Raw genomic sequence first — 23,111 nt, forward strand, 5'->3', positions numbered from 1 at the left:
AGAATGCTTTACAAACCCTAAAGCACTATACAAATGCTAGCTATTATTATTATATTCAGAAGATGAGGAAGTGATATCAGCCATCCTCTGAACCAAGTCTAGAGGAAAGTACCAATATCTTTTAAGCAACAACTACCCTAACTTGCAGGGAGGGCATGTTGGGTGGGGAGGTAACAGCAGGAGGTAATTTTCCTAGTGTAACTTTTGTTCCCAATACTTTCCCCCAGAGGTAATCAGTGAAGAAAACATAACGTGTTGGGTCACTTTCAGTAGTGTCTGACTCTTCATGACCCCACTTGGGGTTTTCTTGCCAAAGATACTAGCGTGGTTTGCCATTTCCTTCTCCAGCTCATTTTATAGATGAGGAAACTGAGGCAAACAAGGTTAAGTGGCTTGCCCAGGGTCATACAACTAGTATCTGAGACTGGTTTGAACTCACAAAGATGAGTTTTCCCGATTCCAGGCTCAGCACTCTATCTACTGTGCCATCTTCTTTATTGCTCTTTCTTTGGCACACTTTGCTTAGTGTTGCTGGTTGAGTGCTTGGTTGTACCATTGCTAACATGTCCATATGTATATGATATGAGTGAATGCTACTGCTTGGACAATGCATTAGGGAAATGCAGAGGGGACCAAAGGTAACATCTGGATTAGGAGAGTGAAGAATGCGAGAGATCATCTGTTTTCATATCATTAATGTTTATTTTTTTCTTTTATTCAGGCTTCAAGTCTCTCTATTCAATCTTTTTATGTGTAGGGCACATAACTGTTAAGGGATGTTGTTTTTACAGGGATGCCAGGACCAGGCAATATCTGGTTGGCTTCATTGCCAGCATGATCTGGATTGGCTGGATTGTAAAAATGAGTCAAACACAGGAACCACATAGAAAGTTGAAAAGAGAAAAGAGGAAGATAGAGAAATGGCAGCTGAGGTAAGCACCCAGCCATACCTGTCCCCTTCCTCTTGCTAATGTTAGGTTTGCCACAGTCAGGTGGCACCCCATATGCATTAAACTCTGGGACATTTGAGCAGTACTATTTTCAGCTTGGAGGGAACAGGCACATACAGATGATGAGTCAGACTCTGGAGTGGAGTTCCTGGGACTTTGGAGATGGATTATACTATTGTCCTGTTCAGCCATTCAGCTGTAACCATGAAAATCACGGAAAGCTTCTGTAGCACTCCCTGATCCCAATGTCTACCACCTGTGGTAAGTAAGCTTCCTGTGTACCGTTTTCCTGAGAGGTCTGTTAAAAGATATTGTCCTTCTGGGTTGGATGGCTGAATTAAGAGGGAGGAAATGGACTCCAACCTGAGAGCAGGTTTTTATGTGTGCGGGGGGAAGTAACAGCTTTTTTCACGATACAAGTGGCTAATAGAGTCTCGATTCTTACTAAACTTTATTCAATTTAATTAAACTGTTATTTAACCATGACCTTGAGGTGAGTGACTGAAACACATCTGGATTTGAAAGGACCAGGAGAGGCTAGCATATGGGAGTGGAGCTGATGAATGGCACAATTATGAGTGACTCATGCCTCTAGAAAAAAAGTAGTCTAGGCTGTGACAGTAAAGAGTAAAGTTTGGGGTGATTGACAGCCAGCTGAGTCATGGACCTGATTTGATGGCTTTTTCAGTGATTTCAGTTGTGTCCAAACTCTTCATGACCCCACTTGGGATTTTCTTGGCAAAGATACCAAAGTGTTTTGCCATTTTCTTCTCCAGCTCTTTTTTTAGATGAGGAAACAGGTAAAGAGGATCAAGCGACTTGCCCAGGGTCACACAGCTAGTGTGTCACACAGATATTTATCTGAGGCAGGATTTGAATTCAGGTCTTCCTGACTCTAGGCCTGACACTTCGTCCACTGCTCCACCTAGCTGCCTAGCTTGATGGCAGGGTCAAACTATTATAGTACTTATAGAAAGTTTCAAGCAGCATGATCTTGATTTAAAGTCAGAAAACCTATATGCAACTTACAGTAAGTTGCTTCTCTCTGACTCCCAGTTTCCTCATCTGAAAAATGAAGAAGTTGGATTTAACATTCCCTAAGATTCCTTCCAGTTTTAACTCTTGAAAATATCATATGTCTATAGAAAGAAAAATTCTCTTCTAGGTATAAGTTACTCCCTGGGACAGAGTAGTATTCTTAGGGAAGCATATTTGGCCTATGTCTGTAGAACTCCAAAATATGTTTGATTTTACTGTGAGGGAGAATGAAATAAAGCTACTTTATTTTAAGTGAAATAAGCAAAATAATGACTGATTTAATTTCCTACTTCTCATCTGGATATGTTCTTGTCCAGACACACTCACTCTCTTCGACGCTGCTTTGTTCTTCTCTATGTTATGTATGTGTCTGTATATGTATATATATGTGTATACATACACACACACACACGTGCACACACACACACACACAAACATATATGTACTCAGCAAGTTCCTTGAATCCTCAGAGAGTGAATAACCTGAGCCCCTTTAGTGCCTTGCTGATGACCTGCCCCCCAAGACTCAATTCAGTGGAAAATGTTACACAGGTCATTCCTGTAGACCAAACATAGTGTCACACACACACACAAAGGCTGGAGAGGGCCTAACGTCATGTACTACAGTCATCCCATTTTATGGAGGGGGAAGTTGGGGTCCATGGGTGGGAATGTCTTGCTGAAGGTCACACAAGTTATAAGTAAATGAGCCAGGATTTGAGTTCTGTTCATGTGGTGATTGGTGAGGGAGGATAAAGACAATTAAAAAAATTAGGGTATACTGAGGATGACAAGAGGACCAAGTCAGGGTGTATGGAGGTGATGCTAACTGACAGCAGACAGAAGACAGTGCTACTTGATGCTTAATTTGCTTCTGTTTTCTCCGCCAAGGAGAATGATCTTTGGATTGGAAAGGTCAGAATTTGAACAGCTAATTGGGAATTGATGCCCAAGGTAAGTAAGGAGCTAGCAAGACAGCATCTGACTGCTTGTGACAAATCCAGGCCCTTGGTTCAGAGGAAATACATCCTTAGATAACGACAGAACTGATAGATGTGAGTGCTGAGCCACAGCTGATGATATTTAAAAAAATGGAGAACAGGGAAAGTACCACAGAACTGAAGCAAGGCAAGCGTGTTTTCCTGATTTTTAAATAAGGGAAGAGAATCAAATCTAAACCTTGATTGACTGGTAAAATTCCACAATATATTATTAAAGAGAGGGTTACTGAATACATATAAAAGAAATACATGATCAGAAATAGATGATGATCTATTAAACCTTATTCTCTTTTGTGACATGCTACAGCTAGAGTTCATTTAGTTTTCAGCAAAGCACTTGATTAAGTATTTCATAATATTCTTATGGAAAAGAAAGAAAGATGTAGGCTAAGTAATAGTATAATTAGGTGTATTCAGAGTTAGTTGAATGAGTGAGCTCAAAGAATAGTCATTAATGGTTCATTGTCAATTTGGAAGGAATTCTCTTGTGGAGTGCCTCAGGATGTTGTGCTGTTTTATACATACATACATACATACATACATACATACATACATACATACATACACACACACATACATACATACATACATAGCTAACACATGGAATGACAATCAAGATCCCAAAATACCTTAACTGCATAGAGCATTGAAGTAAATTTACTGAGATGACACTTTATAGGGATAAAGGTAAAGTTCAGGTAAAAAAAACTTTACAAATTCAAGATTAACAAGGTATCTGTAGGTAGCTGACTGTTTGAAAAAGTGATAGGGATTTTTGTGGTCTGCAAGCTCTGTATGAGTCAGCAGTGTAACGTGATTGCCGAAAAAAGCTCATGTGATCTGGGACAGCATGACAAGAAGCAAAGGTTTGAGGTGATAGTCTCTCTTATTTGCCAAGGGGAGGAAGGTGATGGACAAAGGCAACGCTGGTTTAGAATATACAATTTTATTTTAAAATCTTACCAAGAAGAATGATAGATGTATCTAGGGTAGAAAGTAAGACCAGTTTAAAGAATGTTTGGCAAATAGTTCCAACAAAGGGAATCCATTAACCCAAGGGCCTTTAAGGGTAAAAATTGAAGGAGTACAGCAAGCAGAAGAAAAGTGGAAAAGATCTGTAAAAGATGACCACAATAAACCATTTTCACTGCCAAGGGTGGTAGAACCATCAGTCATAGACCTTAGGCACCACAGTCCCAGATGTACTCACAGGAAGGTAGAAATGACAATAAAGAGAACAAAATTGTGAAAAGCAGTTAGACTGGACCCAATCTATAGAGAGAATGTATATGCTGGAGAAGATATAATTCTGAGGGTACTTTGAGATTGAGACACAAGCGATTTGGTGAAGGGGAAGATACCAGAGGCATGAAAAAATACTCAAACTTTGCCAATAACAACAGCAACAACGAAATGACCAAGAAAATATCAACAACTATTTAACTCTAATCTCTCTCCAAAACGAAATCATTATATGGGTCACCTATACAGGAATAGAGTACAATCTCTATGAAACTATTAGAAGAGCAGGATTTTTCAGATGTTATTCAACCAGATCTTTACCATTTTTCATTGACTAGAACATGTAAAGAACACAGGCTCCCAGTGTGCTTATTGTTCATTGATTATAAAAAAAGAATTTAGTTCAGCAGAAAAAAATGCTACCTTAAAGGTTCTTTTCTAACAAGCTATCTCCCAACTACATATCAAAATTATTCAAGATTGCTATGAAGATATAATAACAGGAATAACCTAAAGGGTCATTGTATGACCCTTTGATCATAAACATCAGATTATGTATGAACAGAATAGGGAGAAGCATGTTCACCCAAAGTGATTGCCCCTGTGGTGGAAGAATACCAGCTCTGAGTCCAAACAGCAGCAGCTTTTGTGTGAATGTGAGGCCCAACAGATGTTCCTGCTTTTGGATATTTGTGCTGGTTGCACTGAGACCTGGAATACTGGAAGAGATTTGTAACCATTCAAGAGAGTTTGGCTTGGCCAGTCACCCAGGAAGTGGTTGAAGAATGTCTAGTTCTCAAATTATGACATGCATTTGAATGTACAACTGATAGAGACAATTTACTGGTACCTGTATCTAGGACAGACAATAGAGATGAGCAGTAAGTTGGGCCTAGAATTGAACAAGAAGAAATCAGATTGAGTTGCCTCACAGAAAGTGCAAAACTTCTTCAGTGTCCCTATGCTTTCCATTGAAACAAAGGTCCATCAACTTAGTGCCAATATTGTACTGGTGTTGCTGCCTAGCAGCAAGACACAGAATAAATCTAGCCTGCTTTCCTTCTTCTGTACAACTCTGGGTATAATAATAATAATAATAATAATAATAATAATGAAAATAATGATAACTAGCATTTCTATATCACTTCAAGTTTTACAAAATGTTTTACATAAGTTATCTCATTTGACTATCATAACAACTCTTTAAGTTAGATGTTAGGTCCTGTTTTACAGTTGAGGAAACTGAGGAAAACAGGTGTTGTGACTAATCCAGGGTCAAATAGCTTGTAATTATTATTATTATTTTTGGTGAGGCAATTGGGGTTAAGTGACTTGCCTAGAGTCACAGTGTTGTGTGTTAGAGGCCAGATTTGAACTCAGGTCCTCCTGATGTCAGGACCAGTGCTCTATCCACTGTGCCACCTAGCTGACCCTGCTTATAATTATCTGAATCAGGATTTGAACCCAGATATTACTGACTCCAAGGCCAGGATTTTATCTATTGTGCTACCTAGTAGTCTGGGAAACGAGAGTAGTGGCTGTTATCAGGCATGTAGGTGGTACAGAGAAGCAGGTGGATAGCACAGTGGATAGAGAATTGGGCCTGGAGTCAAGAAGACCTGAGTTCAAACTGGATCTCAGATATACTAGTTGCATGATTTTGGGCAAGTCATTTAACCTCTGCTTGCCTTGATTTCATCAACTGTAAAACGGTGATAATAACAGCATCTGTCTTGGAGGGTTATTGTGAGGATTAAATGAGATGATATTTGTAAAGCACTCCCTCCCACCCGGGGGAAATTTTTTAAGGTATGGGTTCAGTTAGATGGCCTTTGAGGTCCTTGCCAACCTTGACATTCTGTGAGTTTGAGTCTTCAAATATAAGGTTCCCATTAGGATAAAGGAGTTTCCCCTCCATCCTCCATATGTGTGCTTTGGCTTTGCATATACACAGCCTGTGAGTCTGATCATCCTTAGGGAGCTGAACCAAATAGAACCAGTGCTGGATTTAGAGTGAGAGAATCCGAGTTTGAATCCTGCCTCCATAACTTTCTTCTTGCATAACTGTGGTCAAGTTAGTTAACCTCATTAAGGTTCAGTTTCTTCGTCTTTAAAAATGATAGAGTTGGGCTAGACCACCTCCACGGTTGCTCTAAGCTCTATGATACTGATGTGGTTCCCATCCCTTACCCCTGTTCCTTTCAGGTGCCATGGACTGGAGGTCTGACAGAGAGGGGGAGTGTGTGTTTTCTTTGGGGGGGTTTTCTGGTTCTTACAGGTTTGGGGCACAAGGGAGTTTTTCCCTGGTTGGAGGTAAGACTGACCTCAAAGATGGTGAAGAACGGCTTCCAGGACAGAGCCCTGCCTCAAGTCCTTTTGCTGACCTTTACCAGAGTAGACTGACTATCAATGCAAAAGCCACCATCCCCTTGACCTATGCTAAAGGTGTTCCAGATGCTGGAGACACATGATGTAGAGAAGTGACAGTTCAAAGTCCATCAGGCATGAAATAATGAGGACTTTTTGGTGAGACTAGCTTGGGCTCCCTTGGAATTCTGGTGTTGAAACCCATTCCTTTACTTGACTTTCATCTCTTTCCTGCCATTGTCCATTCCAACAAAGAATGGGAGGGAAGGGAGAAAGCCCCTCTCAGCTGTACTGAGTGTCTAGTATCAATGATTGTTATCCTTAAAGTGCTATTTTGGGTTGCTTGTTACGCATTTGAAATCACATCAAAACTAGATAACTAACAAATCTGTGATAACTACTTAGCTTAATTTGGGGGAGAGGTTTTAAAGGAAGGTGATACACTAGAAGGGAAGATGTAAATTATCGAGAGTTTGTAAATTCAATTTAGGGCAGCTAGGTGGTAAAGCGGATAGAGTGCTGGGCCTGGAGTCAGGAGGACCTGAGTTCAAATACAGTCTCAAACACTTACTAGCTGTATGACCCTGGGTGAGTCATTTCATCCTGTTTACCTCAGTTTCCTCATCTGTAAAATGAACTGGAGAAGGAAATGGCAAACCACTGCCAAGAAAACCCTAAATGAGGTCACAAAGCTGAACAACAATAACAACAAATTCACTTTGGATTTTGTCAGTTCAAACTGGCTGCGGGGGAGGGAAGGAGGCAGGGGATAATGGAATCAAGCATTGAATAGAGTTTTGGCCAGATTGACCTTATTTCTGTTGCTCACACAAGACACTCCATGTCCTGTCTGTGCCTGCACTGTCTATCCCACTAGTGAGTTCCTCCTGAAGTCTCCATTTTGGGGAGCGGCCCCACGTGGCCCAGCTTCATTCCCCTCCTGTCTAAACTTCAGACTCTCTGGACTTCAGTATCATGCCATTCCCCAACATGGATACATCTCCTCTCCACACTTTTGGTTCTCTTTTTGTAGGTCTTCCCTCATTAGAATGTAAGCACCCTGAGGGCAGGGACTGTTTTTTCCTTCTTCTAATATTTGTATCTCCAGCACTTAGCACAGTGCCTGGCACATAGTAAGCCCTTAATAAATGCTTATTGCTTTGCTTTGACCAATTTCTGGAGTGCATTTCTTTTTCCCCTTCACCTCCCTCTCTTCCTTCAAGTTGCAGCTCAAGCATCACCTTCTGAATGAAGCTCTCCTCACCCCCTCCACTCCCCCTCCCTAAACTACCATGTATTTAACTTCTTTGGATTTCACTTATTTACTTTATATTTATTCTGCATATCATTATAAATGTACTCCTTGTCTTTCCCATTAGCATGTAAGCTCTTTTAAAAAGGGATCATTTCATTCTTTGTATTTGTAACCTCAGTCCTACCATAATGCTTGGTATATAATAGTACTTAATAAATGGTTGGGGAGTGGAAGGGAGGAAGAGAGAGAGCAGGAGAGGAGAGAGGAGGAGAAAAAGGGAGAAGAAAAAGAGAGAGGAGAGGGGAGGAAAAAAGAGGGGAAGAGAGGAGAATGGACCACAGTATGGAGAAGTGGAAAGAGTACTGCCTTTGGAGTCAGAGGACTTAATTTCCAATCTTGCCTCTTCTATTTTACTCCCTGTGTGACCTTGGGCAAGTCATTTTACCTCTTCAGAATTCAGTTTCCACGTATAGAAAAGAAAGAGGCCCTGGATGGCTCCTGTGGTTCCTCCCAGCTCTAAATTTATGATCTTACAGATTTGAACTAGTAGCCATGGAGGTGTTTAAGCGACCAAAGAATGAAGCCATTTTCCCTTTTGCCCCAGAATATTGTGCACATAGAAGGGCAGTGATTTAGTAGAGAATCTCTGGCCTCTCCAAGTGAAGGTAGAGTGGGCTCCCCAAGCATGGGAAGCTCTGCCTCTCTTCCTCTGCTGGTTCCATCTGGTGGTGAAGCAACGTGAGCTGTGTTAGTGAAAAGGTTTCCAGGACCATGCCGAATAGATCCAGAACCAACCTTTTCCATGCCCCAGATGTAAGTGGCATGCTACTCCAGCTCTGTCGCCTTGTTACTGTGAGGTCAGGCCTGGATGAACCAAGCTGATTTTGGCAGTTGTAATTGTCTGTCTAAGTTTTCATTGTGTCATTTGGGTGATTTAATGAGGCTTGAACTTAAGCTGTTTTAGGTCTGAAGTTTAACACATTGAATAAGAAGGGAAAGCATTCTGCATAATTTTATTAAAAGGTCAATGTGATTTGTTTAACGGAGCTTGCATTAGATGCAAATTGGTTACTCTAGTGTGGGGCTAATCTTTTATTTCATTTTATTTGAGCAGCAGGAAGGAGAATGAAAGACATAGCAGATGGGTTTGTTGGAGCAAAGAGAAAAAGTAGTTGCATTTTTCCTGGGTTACAGAATACCTGAAGATTTGGAAAGGGGTAATGTGTGGAGAAAGGCTTCTAGGAGGAGAAGGGGAAAGACATGTCCTTGAACATAGCCTTTTGACTTTCTCTATAGAGTGATAGCAGTAGGTTTGTTGATTCTGGGATTCCCCATGGACTGGATCTCCTTGAAGTTCAGCTGTCCTTAGAAATTTCATTGCCCATTAGAATGTATGCTCTTTGAGGTCAGGGAATGCCTTTCTTTGTATTCCGAGTGTTTAAGAATACATTATCTATTGACTGTCAGGCTGGTTCTAGGGATCATCCTATAGCAGGCCTACGCAACATATGGCCTGCAGGCTGCTTGGCTTGTGGGGCTCCCAAAGGATTTCAGGCTGCCTGAGAAAAATGTAGGATTGCCACTTTGCACTCTCCTGTTTGTCACGTGTCAACCAACCATTGTCAGTCTGTCTCTAGTCTAACCTATCTGCAACTCAAAGAAATTTACAAGTTGTACAGGTCTGTCCTATAGGTAGCTAGGAAGCACAGTGGATAGAGCACCAGGCTTAGAATCAGGAAGATCTGATTTCAAATTTGACCCGACAAAATTAAAATTATTCTGTATCATTTAATAAATGATTCTATTCTGTAATTGACCTTATTTCTGCATTACTACCCCATTTTGTCAAACTACTTTTCTCTTTTTGAGTTAAACTAATCAATGCAGTTTTCCCTCCATGTTAGTTTAAAGGTGTAGTTGAAAGGAAAAGTTGTTATTATTCATGCCATTAGCTCCTGAGACATCTGCTTGTTGTCTGTAAGCCCCAACCAGCTTAACCTGGCGCCATAGCCCAAAAGACAAGTCATCTGTCCTTGCCTGTCCTTGTGTAATTAGGGGAGTTTGATCTCCCTCAGGGGGACAACAAACCTGGAGGTTCAAATCTCCTAGCCAAGATTACAAGAGGCAAAGGAATTCCATAAAACAATTAACATTCCTTAATTGTCAGAGAGGGGCATGATTAGCCACACCTGAATGCCAACTCACTTTTCTCAATACAGCCAATAGTAATGTTCCCCAATTACCCAGACCCCCTCCATTCTTGCCTGTCAATAAAGAGGGTTCCCTCCTCATGGGGTCACTGGCCTTATTGAAGTGGCCCCTCTGACTCACTTTGTTAGCAGTTGTATGAGTCACCATTAATACACTGATTTTGCTCTGATTTTAGTCTCCACAGGCCTCAGATAGTAACTACATAACCCAGGGCAAGTCTTTTACCTGCTGTATGCCTCAGTTTTCTCAGCTGTAAATGGTGATAACAATAGCACTTACCTCTTAACGTTGTTTTGAGGATCAACTAATAGGCCTTTTTTTTTGAGGCACATTCTGTTGTTGAGTCATTTCAGTTGTGTCTGACTCTTTGTGACCCCTTTTGGGGTTTTCTTGGCTAAAAGACTTGAGTGGTTTGCTGTTTCTTTCTCCAGCTCATTTTACAGATGAAGAAACTGAGGCAAATAGGGTTAAGCAACTTGCCCAGGGTCACACAGCTAGCAAGTGTCTGAGGCCAGGTTTGAACACAGGAAGATGAGTCCCGGTATTCTATTCATGTTCTGGCTACCTGCCCCACACCTGACACTGGGTCTCTCCATTTCAACTTTGGGTGACACACAATTTTAATTCCTTGGAGGCTGTGGAATTCCATGATTGCCAGCCATACAATGTGACCAGAAGAATACTGATGCTACAAAGACAGGGCCTTGTTTCAGGCTGAAACTTGGGGACATTTAGAAGCCTGGTATTTAGTACCGCTGTCTTTCTAGGCTTATCATAGGATCTTGGATTCAGAGCTGGAAGAGACTTTAGATGCCTTCCCTTTGAGCTTACCTTCTATCTACCTCTGGAAGAGAGAGTGAGGCTGATGACTTTGTGCAGCTCTGTCTCACTTAAGTTCAATTCACGCTCCAGTTGAGACATCACCCCACTGGTCCTCTTCAAAAATGAAGGCAAACAATAACAACCACCACCTTCCCTCTATTTGTAGACATACTTTGCAAATCTTCCATCTACTATAGCTTCTATGTGCCTATTTTTAAAAAAATGCTGTCTCCCTCATTAGGATTTGAGCTGCTTGAAGGTGGGGGACCTGTTTTTGCCTTTCTTTGTATCTGCAGTGCTTAGCATGGTGCCTGTCATCTATTTAGCATTTAATAAATGCTTGTTGACTCACTGATTAATTAGTCTCAATGCATCCAGTCTTCCCCTCTCCTGCATACAGTTGCCAAACAGACAACCCTCAAGTGTAGTCTGTTCACATCACTTCCTTTTTCAAAAAGTATCAGTGGTTCCCTGTTGAAAATACAATTTTCTCTGTTTGGCATTTAAAGCCTTTTTGCAAGGGAAAAGGATAGGGCACCGGACTTGGTCTCAGAAAGACCTGGGTTTAAAATCCTGCCTTAGACATTTTCTTGCTGTGTGACCTTGGACAAGTTACTTAACCTTTTTGTGCCTCATTTTCCTCACCTGGAAAACAAGACAGTTGGCCTGAAGGGCCAATAAGGCCCCTTTCAGCTCTAAATCTGTGCACAGAGAAGGTCTGAGGGATTTCATACCCTCAGATTCTATTGTGTTCTTTCAGGATCATTCACATAGCTTCTCCAGGAGGAACCGATGACACCTTCCGAAGGTCTGAGAAATGTGAGAAGTGTTGGAGAAGGTTTATCATAACCTAGCATGTTGTTCTTTTAGCCTTGAGGCCTAAAGGGGAGCCCTAGATGGGCAGTTCTCACAAAGACATTTGAAGAAGCTCTTACCAAGTGTTACAAAGCTGGCCTTGATAAACTTTTACTCATCCTTGTCTGTTTCTTTTGTAGAGATTCATCAGAAGCACAGCAAGGCCATCTTAATTTTGAATGTGAGATTGTCAACCACTAGATTTTAGAGTTGGAAGAGACCTTAGAGCATAGATGGGGAATCAGGCCTTAAGGCCACCTGGGGCCTTCTAAATCCTTAAGTGCAGCCTTTTGACTGAATTCAAATTGAAATATGGATTTGTTTTGTAAAATTTGGATTCAGTCAAAAGGCTGCACTAAAGGATTCAGAAGGCCCCATGTAGCCTTAAGGCCTTAGAGGATCATTAGGCCACTGACTGGACACTTTTTGCCTTGGCATGCTCCATAAAGTAGAGATATTGCTTGGTCAATACTTGGTCCAAGTAAGAGTGCAGGGAGAATATTTAACCTACCTAAGAAAAACTTGGGTCAACTAGGTGGTTAGGTGCACAGAGCGTTGGGCCTGGAGTCAGAAAGACACATCTTCCTGAGTTCAAATCTGGTCAGACTCTTACTAGCTGTGTGACTCTCAGCAAGTCACTTAACCCTGTTTGCCTCAGTTCCCTCATCTGTAAAATGAGCTGGAGGAGGAAATGGCATACTGCTAGCCAAGAAAACCCCAAATGGAGTGATGAAGAGTTAGACATGACTGAAAAATGACTGAACAACAAAGAATGTTTAGTGTAGAAGAAAGAACCTGGGCATAAGAGTCAGGTTTTAGATTTGGCCTTGCCAGTCACAACTTGTGAGATGTTAGACAAATGACTTCCTTTTCAGGATGTAGGGTTATGACTGGAAGAGATTTTGGAGGCTGTTGAAGTCCCTTACTTTACAAATGAGGAAACTGAGGTACAGAGAGGCAAAGTGATTTGCCCAGGGTCACATGGCTAGCACCCGAGTCAGGATTTGAATTCAGATCTTCCTGACTTTATTCATTGCATTACCTATAGCTGCCTACCTCTCCAGTTCTCAGTTTCCTCACTTGAAAAAGTTGGAGACAAGACTAGATAACCACCTAGTTAAATAGGTTCTCTGCTCCTCAGCACTTAGTTATTAGTTTGTATTATTTTGTGGTTTTGAAAGTTTGGTCAAATCCCATTTTTAAAAACAAAATACCAGTTGCATGAGAATAAAGTGACAGGTAAAGAGAGTTTAAATGACATTTCTAAACCTTTTCAGTACTGGGGGTGGCTGTTAAGAATTTGAATAAAAGGGGGAAAAGAGGGGAACTCTGACAATATTCAAATAGAACAAAATTGTTTTCAATAATATTTTTAGAAGAAAGAGCAATTTCTTATTTTCATTCTTTCAGAAAATACATTATGTGCATATGTGTGTGTGTGTGTGTGTGCGCGCGCGCATGTGTGTGGCCCAACTATGTATTGTGTCAGGAGACTTCAGTTCAGGTCTGGCTCTGATGTTTGCTATTGCCATCCAATTTTGGGCAAATTACTCTCCCTCTCTGGGTCTATTTATTCCATATGAAACAAAGCGACTGGATGGATTAACCAGGGGTGGAGAACCTGTGGCCTCGAGGCCATATGTGGCCCTCTAGGTCCTCAAGTGTGGTCCTTTGGCTGAATCCAAACTTCAAAGAATAAATCTCCTTAATAAAAGGATTTGTTCTGTAAAAATTGGACTCAGTCAAAAGGCCACATCCAAGGACCTAGGAGGCCCCAGGTGGCCTCGATGCCACAGGTTCTCTACCCCTGGAAGCACTCATATAGGACATTTTCAGCTTGGGCATTCTGAGATCCTATGATCCTTTGAAACAGAAGCTTAGTGATGCCTCACATACCACCCTCCTTTCTTTTTCACATCATTGCTTTCCAGTGACTCCTCTTTTCCCCACAGTTCATTCTTCTGATTTAGATCAGCCTTCTTCACAGGCCATCCCAAGTGGTTCATCTCTTCTAAGTTTCTGGGCAGGGTCAGAGGTAATCTCTGTTGGACAATTGCAGCCTGTGATAGCATGGTCATCACGGATTCAGTTACAGCTGATGTGCTTAACTCTAAGTAAACCAACTAAATGAAAAGCCACATTGACATAGATGGTAATTAGAGGGATGATTATTTGCCTTACAAAAAAATAATCTTTGTCTTACAAAGTACTCATAAATAGTTGGTTCCATCACTATATTTGAATTGTGATTTGATTCATAAAAAAATCAATTTACATAATTTCTTCCCTTTCAGGAAGCATACTTGTTACATAAAAAAAAAATCCATCTAGCTCCTCACACTGTAGGTCATATCATCCAGGTTCCACCACTTAAGACCTTTATACCCTGGAAGAGTTATTAGACCTTTTTGGATCTCAGTTTCCTCAGCTGTAAAATGGGAGCATTGGACCAAGTGGTCTCTAAAAATCCTTCCAGCTGGAAATCTATCATCTTATAACATTATTAGAAGTAGCCACTTAGTGTAGTGAATAGGGATCTGGATCTGGGGTCAGGAAAAACTGAGTTCAAATCCAGCTTCAGCTACCTGCTAGTTGTGGGACCTTGGGTAAGTCACTTATCCCCTATTTGACTCAGTTTCCTCATCTGTAAAATGGAGATAATGTACCTCCTAGGGTTGTTAGGGGGAATCAAATGAGATAATACTATGAAGTGCTTTGTAAATCTTAAAGTGATATATAAATGTTAGCTATCATTATCTATTGTTATTATTATGTTACTATGTGTCCCCATAAATAACCACATAGAGTAAAAGTAAGAAGACCATTGGCCTATGACAGAGGTATTATTTTCCTCTCCTCCATTATAAAATAGTTTAATTTCTCTGTTTTTTTAAAATGTTTGCTCTTTCTCCACACGCAATTTCAAATCACATAGAATATAACACATATTTGACACATTTGGTCATTTTTTTCAGTTGTGTCTGACTCTTTGTGATCCCATTTGGTGTCTTCTTGGCAAAGATACTAGAATGGTTTGCCATTTCTTTCTCCAGCTCATTTTACAGATGAGGAAACTGAGGCAAACAGCATTAAGGGACTTTGTTAATTGTATTCTTATGTTGTTCAATAGAGCTCATATAGAAATGGTTCTGAAAAACTATTTTTCCATATTCTTTTATATTTAATGTGCTATAGAGAATTATGTAGGTGGGTTGAAAAAATAATTGCTTCTTGTAATTGGATAAAAGAATTAGGAAGGAAGTTTGTCTTCTGTAAGCTCCCTGAAAGTATCCCCCAATAGCAGACATTATTAATATTTTTGGTTCAGAACTCTGTCATTGGCATAGGCAACCCCTTATGAGGAAATCACCACTATAAATGCAGGTTGCCACTTGTTCTTCAAGTAATAGTCTTTGAGTTGCCTAGAACACTGAGAGGTTAAGTGACTTGCCCAACATCACAAAGACAAACTGTGTCAGAAGTGGACTTGAACTTGAATCTTTCTGAAACCGAATCCAGTTCTCTATCTCTTACCTCATACTTCCTCATATTATTCTTATTCTATTATTCTTGCTGCTATTGCACTGGAAGGAGCTATAGATTTGGCATCAGTGGATCTTGGCTCAAGTGTTAGCTTTGCCACATTCTAACTGTCAAATCACAACCTCTCTGGCTTTCTCCATTTGCCTTATCTATGAAATAAGGGGGCTTTACTCAATGGCAGTAGAACCCTGGATGATTTATACTTTAGGGACACATCCCCATTGAGGTATCCTTAATGAGGGACAAGAAGGAATGGAGAAAGGATGATCTATGAAGCAACTGTGAAATAGCCTGTGGTATCCTGCGTGTGTGTGCTCACTCTTTCCATTGATATTATGAATATTTATAGGAGAGTATATGTCAGGTTTATGGGAGGAATGTTTAGAAGCTACTCTTCTCACTGTGCCATCTTATTAAATGCCTTTGCTTTGAGTTCATGGTGTCTACTTGTTGATTATTAAAGATATGTGTGCCAGTGGGAGCTCATGAACTATAGTTTTAGAAGTGGTGATGCAAAGGGTATTTTTGAACCTTGAGGTAATTGTTGCCCTTCGTGGGACCGAAACTGTTAGTCTGGGTGCAAGTTGGAGGGGTGTACCCTGAGGGTACAGTACTACATTATTTAAACTCCAATAGATTTCTGTGGCCTCCTGGATTACATACAAAATGTTCTGTTTGGTATTCACAGCCCTTTATAACTTAGCCCCCTGCTACCTTTCCAGTCTTCTCACACCTTAACTCCCTCACATGGACTCTGTGATCCAGTGAGACTGGCCTCCTGGCTTGTTCCATGAACAAGACATCCCATCTCCAATTTCTGAGCTTTCTCTCTGGCTATCCCCCCTGCCTGGAACATTTTCCCTTCTCTTCTCCAACTGCTGATCTCCCTGGCTTCCTTTAATTCCCAACTAAAATTTCCCTTTTCTAGAGAAAGTCTTCCCCAACTTCTTTTAATTCCACTGCCTTTCATCTCTTAATTATTTCCTATTTTTTCCTGTATATAGCTTGCTTTGCATATATGTTTGCATGTTGTCTCCCCCATTAGATTGTAAAGTCTTTGAGGGCAGGGACTATCTTTTGCTTCTTTTTGCATCACTAACAATTATTGAAGTGCCTGGCATATAGTACTTGCTTAATAAATGTTTATTGACTAATTAACTGAAAGTGCTGTTGATCTCCCATGCACATTTAGTGATATCCTGAATGACATTTTCATGTGTACCCAATTGATAAATAAATGAATGAAATCAAATGACATCACTTCTTCCTCCAAGAATGATGATGATGATGATGATGATGATGATAATGGTTAGCATTTACATAGTACTTTACAAATATTATCTGATTTGAACCTCACAACAACCTTGATAGGTAGGTACTATTTTTAATTTCCATTTTACAGCTGAGGAAACTAAGGAAGGCAGAGGTTAAGTGATTTGCCCAAGATCATACAACTAGTAAGTGATTGAGGCTGGATTTGAACTCAGCTCTCCCTGAATCTGGGTCTACCTCTTTATCCACTGTACTACTTAGCTGCCAGATGTCCAAACAAAAAAAATTATATTAAATGATTTATTTCATAAATGGCAACATGGCAGGTCCTCAGAGCAGACCAGTGAACCTATACCTTCCATCTCCTGGGCTATATCCAAGATAAATGTCTTACTATGAGGGGAGAGGGAAGGTTTGGACCTTCTCATGAGTAAATAATTTTCATAAGAGAGCAGTTTCCTGCACATAACAAGTGGTTTTGTCTATTGGTTTTTTGTTTTTTCTTTTAAACGCTGTCATTATCCCTGCAGGGCATCTACCCTGGTAATGTGAGAAAGGTTGCTGTACCTAGAATGGCTACATTATATTGTCTGTACATTGGAGCACAAAATACCAGTTGATCCAGGGGCCCCAGTTACCTCTAACCACAAGGGGCAGGAATTGGGATGGCTTTAGCTCATTTATAACAGACGCCAGATGGTGACAAGCATTGGTAAGTTAGATTCCAGCTACTTCTCTTTCTACTCTTCCCTGATGCCATTAGCTACACCAACTCTAGGATTAGAATTAGGGCTAGGAATCTCTTACTATAACATGATGCAGTTTACAAAGCCCTTTTACATACAACCCATCATTTGATTCTCACAATTACCCCATAAGCCAAACAAGGAAGGAATGATTATTCCCATTTTGAGGAAACTGAGAACCTGAGAGTTAAAATGACCTACTCAAGGCCATATGGTTGACAAATAATAGCTAGTATTTGTAGAATGCTATAGAATTATATATATATATATATATATATATATATATATATAAATTATAGAATTCATAGAATTTTAAAGTTTGAAAAGTGTGTTTACAAATGTTACTTCTTCTCTAAGAGGTAGGTATGAATATTGTCCCCATTTTACAGATGAGGAAACTGAGGCCAAGAGGGGTTAAGTGACTTGCCCAAGATCGAATGGCTAGAAAGTATCTGAGGTAAGATTTGAACTCAGGTCAGCTTGACTGCAAGTCCTATGCTCTATCCACTGTGCCACCTAGGTGAAAATGGCAAAGCCAAGACTAGAAACAAGATGTTTGGACAGTCTATCTAACACCCTTTCTTAAAAAAAAACCAATACACACACACACGCATGCACGCGCACACACACACACACATACACATATATGTAAAATGATTAATTATAATGGAGGCAGTGAGGCAGGTCTCCAGAGCAGACCACTGGACCTCACTGGGAAAGGGGTAATCAGAGACGCTTCACTTAACCGAGTCACACTTAAACTTTGTATTTCCCTCAGAGCCTTAGTACAGTGCTTTACAAACAGCTGATACTTAATAAGTGCATGTCAAATGAATGACTAAATGAATGGAAATGAAAGAATTTGGGCTTTTGAATCACCATGCTATAGTCCATATCACAAAACTTAATAAAATCCTCCCCCCTCCCATTTCTCCATCCCCAATGTGCATGAAGGCAGCCCTCCTCATGGATATCTAATACAGATGGAGTTAAAACATAATGAAGGGCCCTGTTGAGTCTTTCATCTTTAACAGTCACACCACTTAATATTAATTATAAGAGTGCTTAGGAAAAGGAAGAACTATTCAGATAACATTGACTTGGTGGTTGGCAATCTGTTAGATTATGTGTTGGAGCTTTCTATGTAATTTCACGGCTTTTCACAATCTCCAAGCTACAAATTCACAATTATTTAAAGACATTTTATTTAATTTTCATGCTTTTTTAATCAAAAAAGTTAAAATATAATAATCTTTTATGGGAGGTTATAAAATATGCTATTTGCACAAGGGGCAGGAAAAAAACCCCTCAGCTGACTATGCTTTATGTATAGTTAGAGAGGACTGCATAGGAATACTGATGAGGAAAGAATAGAGTTATTATCTGAACAGCTTGATTTTGCTGCGTAAATGGTATCTATCTGTACTATATTCCATAGGCCAGGCTTCTGCACTGAAGCATGTGAGGAAGGAAGAAGAGAAGAAGCTTTTCATGAGCTCTACAGATGGGCCCTGAAAGCAATCACCTCCTCAACCCACCAAGGCTTACTATTTTCATGGAGAGGAAGGAACAAGGATGGTGGGAGCTATACAGCGGTAATCAAGTCAAGCCAACGAATCTTTATCAAGTCCCTACTATGTGCCAGACTTTGTGCTTAATGCTGACAGTAAATATAGCAGGAGCTGTAAGGTAAGGACAGCCTTTCACAGTCTTAAAAACATATTCATACCAAGGAAAGTTGAATGCAGCAAAGTAAGAAATTTGTGGGATTCAGAGTCCTATAAGGAAACTTGATTTGGAGTCAAATGACCTAGGTTCAAATCCATTAGTAAATCACTTAATCTTTCTGGGCCTCAGTTTCCTCCTCTGTAAAATGAGAGGATTGGATTAGAGGGTTCCTAAGGTCCTTTTTTGACTCTAAATATATCCTATGATCTTGTCATTGAACCTTGCATTCTGACCCTGGATGACGTGTTTTCAGTAATCCCCCCAAACTCTCTTAATATACTACTTTCTATCTCATAGCTTAGTAGTCTCAGTGATGGCTATTGACTCTGGATTATCCACTAATACTCCTGGTTCCTTTCTACTTTAGGACCTTCTACCTGTAGCCCTTGCCACATTCTCTTTGAGATGAGCTGATTTGGTAAATTCTGTGGGAAGTTATGATCTAGAGTAGAACTCAACCAGTTGCATGAGAAGAAAGCATCTTCTTACCCCTTTTAACTTTGGTCAGACACTTAGATCTGGAAGCTTAGAGGTCATCTAAGTCCAACTCCTCTCTACCAAAAGATGAGGAAACTGAGGCCCAAGGGACCTTCTCAGGGTCACACATTAAGTAAAGAGCAGAGCCAAGACCTGAACAGAGGGTCTCTGACTCCCAATTCACTTCTCCTTCCATTGCACTATACTGCCTACTGATTGCTTTATAAATCTTCAGTGTTAGAATCAGAGGGGAGGGAAGGAAATAAGCATTTATTAGGAGCCTTCTAATTGATAGGCACTCTGCTAAACATTTTAAAATACTATCTTATTTGATTCTCATAACAAAACTGGGAGGTAGGTGCTATTATTATCTTTACTTTATAGTTGAGGAAACTGAGGCAAAGAGGTAAGTGAATTGTCCGAGGTCACACAACTAGTAAATGTCTGAGGTAGATTTGAACTCCAGGTCTTCTTTAATCCAGGTCCAGCATTCTATCCACTGTGCCCCCTAGCTGCCTCTGGAAGGGACCTCAGGGAGTTAATGTTCAGTGCTCATTTTACTGTACCACCAATTCCTGTGAACTTAAAAATGCTTTCACAAATACAGTAATAGCAATGGAGATAACAAAAGCTGACACCTATGAAACATGTTTAGGTTTTCAACACATTTTATAGGCATCATCTCATTTGATCATCACAATAACCCTGCTAAATAGGCATGACAGATATTATCATATTAGAAGTAACAAGGTACAGTGAAAAGAATCCTAGATTTGGAGTCAGAACAGTTGAATCTCAGATCTGTCACTACTTGAGTGCTCTTTCTTCTTTTTTTTTTTGGTGAGGCAACTGGGGCTAAATGACTTGCCCAGGGTCACACAGCTAATAAGTGTCAAGTGTCCGGTCAAGGCCGGTGCTCTATTCACTGCACTGGCTAGCTGCCCTATAATGTTGCATTTATTTATTTTACTTTTTTTTTTAATTTTGGAGGCAACGAGAGTTAGGTGACTTGCCCAGGGTCACACAGCTAGCTAGTAAGTATCTGAGGCTGTATTTGAACTTAGATCCTCCTGACTCCAGGCCCAATGTTCTATCCACTGGGCCATCTAGCTGCCTCAGTGCTCTTTCTTCTACCAGAAGCTAGATATACTTGTCCCTCTATACTCTCTGCCCCCCAGATCTGTGCTATTTTGCAGAGTTTCTCAACCCTCCTAGCTTTCTAGGTTGTTGTTAGATCAAGTACAAAAAGAAACCATTCTCCTCCCTTCCTCTGGCATTATGAGGGGAAGCATCAGGATGTATCTGCCCTTTCTCTTCAGAGTACCTGGAGAAGAATGAATCTAGGTAGATTCCTATGACTGAGAAAGGTTGTGTAGACATGAAAAGAAACCACTTCTATGTGTAATGCACTTGAGCAAAGTTTCAGGGACATACATAAGAATCTCCTGAAAGGATCTCTCACCTGTGAAACAGACCTAGTTTCACTGCAGACACTTGAAGATAGCTCGGCTCTGTCCATGGTACTCGGCTACCCTTTCTAAAACCTATGTGTAGTATCTGTACATTAATCTGCAGGACCCAGAATGTTGGTCAAGAGATGTCATTGAGCTTCTCAGACAACACATAATCCCCCAGCTCCTTACCACTCCCCAGAAAAATGACCATCATCATTATCATAATTATCATACCAGAAGGAAATATGCCAAAACAATGCCCTGGTGACTTTTATTCGTTGTAAGCTGCCCCTTGACAAACTGTGGTTCTTCAGAGTGACTTCTGATGGAATCAAATGCTAAGTGTAGCTGCAAGGGGCCTTAGGAAACTTTCTGACCCAGGTTTCTACCTTCAGATAGAAGGCTCAAAAATTCAGGACAGTTGTCATATAGGACCTGAAACTGGACTTACTTTTATAAGTTATTCTTGTGATGGTGTCTCTGTTTAGCATTCGATTAAGAAATGGATTTGATGAATCAGAAACCTAGGGGTGGAGAAAAAAAACAATTAATGATTGAATCTAGATTGTCACATGATAAGCATCTCCAATAAGAACACTTACTTAGGGGAGAGATCAAGAAAGGAAGGATGTTTTAGGTCAGAGATGAACCCTGATGCATCTGAAATTCTCTGGGAGATGAGGGAAGCAGATCTCTTCCAAGTTACAAGTAAAAAAGGTAATGGAATCCTGTCATAACAGACCCATTGTTATCAGGAATGTGCATCCATCATATCCAGTCCACTAGAACAACTAAAAGCTTGATTTTTTTTTGTCCCTCAATTCAGCACAATTCATTTCAACCACTTATTAAACATCTATATAAATGCAAGACTTTCAAGGATGTCAAGTTACCCACTGATGGAAAAGCCTCTCTCTTTAGCATTCATTTTTTCCCAGTGACACTATATGACTATGGATCACAGAATACCAGTGACTCAGAAGAGTCATAACTGCAGATGTCCCAAAAGGCAATGGGAATGATGCACCTACCTTTTCCATTGATTCATATTATATATTCCCTTCTGTGTGCTCTTTGCTTCAAATTGGCCCACTAGCTTTTCCCTGGAATCATTATTCCATTTCCCACTTTGTTGCCTATCGTATAGGCTATTCCTGTGTGAGAGAGGCACTCCTTCCCTCCACTCTAGTGGAGGAAATTCCCTCAAAGGGAAAGCTTCCTTTAAAACATAGTTTAGCAGCTAGTTCCTATATTTGATCTTTCCTGATCCCCTAGTTGTTAGTACTCTCTATCTCTTAGTCTGTATGAATTGTACTTTATGAATCTGAATATAGGTTTTATTCTCTCCTTGAAGTATTGTTTCATTTTTATAATTTTGGTCTTTATATCCCAAATCCCTATTATAGTGCCTTGCATATAGGATTGTAGATATAGAGCTGGACGTGACCTCAGCAGCCATCTAATCCAAACCCCTTATTCTACAGATGAAGAACCTGAGGTCTGGTGAGGTTATTGACATGTTTAAAGTCACCTAAGTAGTAAATTTCAGCCTATTGCTAATAATGACTCACATGTAAAAAAAAGTGATATAAAATCACCTGCAAGATAAAGGAACCTAGAAAAGGCTGTGGAATGATTGTTTAATAAAAATGACCTGAGAGCTGCACTGGTATCCACAAAAAATACCAAAAGAGCCAAAGGGAAGCTTCTAGTGTGTTGGGCCAACTTCTATTTATGGAAAGCATTCATGGAAAGACATAAGAAGCATGCAGGTATGAAGGACTTATGATTTATGCTTAGGGAGGAAGCTAGAGATCCACTGAACTATAGAGAAGTCACTGTGGAGGAGATACAAAAATGGGGAGATGGAAAGATGGCATTAGGCATGATCCCTGCCTTCAAGGAGTGTACAGTTACCTCTAGCCTAGGCATAGATCACTTTTCCTGACAACAGCGCCATCAAGGAGTTTCAAAGCAAAATAGACAGCTCTAGTTTTTAGAGGACACAGGCATGTTGCATTTTGAGGTTCCTGTCTACTTCTGTTTCATGCACACAGGTTCTGTGATATCCCCTTCTTCTTTTGGTGAAAAAAAACAAGGCTGCTATGTCTATTTCTAGGTTTGAGTAAATAAGAATATCAGTCACCAAAT

The 23,111-nt window shown here is 40.3% G+C and overlaps 1 protein-coding gene across 1 annotated transcript in view; it reads right to left on the minus strand.

Moving 5' to 3' along the window:
* Window positions 1–23,111, minus strand: part of CA10 (carbonic anhydrase 10) — a 731,405-nt gene that overhangs the window by 14,411 nt on the left and 693,883 nt on the right. Inside the window, exon 7 of the mRNA XM_078156792.1 lies at window positions 21,412–21,484. Coding sequence (XP_078012918.1) covers window positions 21,412–21,484 — 73 coding nt within the window. The remainder of the gene's footprint in view (window positions 1–21,411; window positions 21,485–23,111) is intronic.

Source organism: Phascolarctos cinereus, unplaced genomic scaffold (genome assembly GCF_003287225.1).
Source record: "Phascolarctos cinereus isolate Bilbo 61053 unplaced genomic scaffold, phaCin_HiC Scaffold_5;HRSCAF=322, whole genome shotgun sequence".
Classification (NCBI taxonomy): Eukaryota; Metazoa; Chordata; class Mammalia; order Diprotodontia; family Phascolarctidae; genus Phascolarctos; species Phascolarctos cinereus.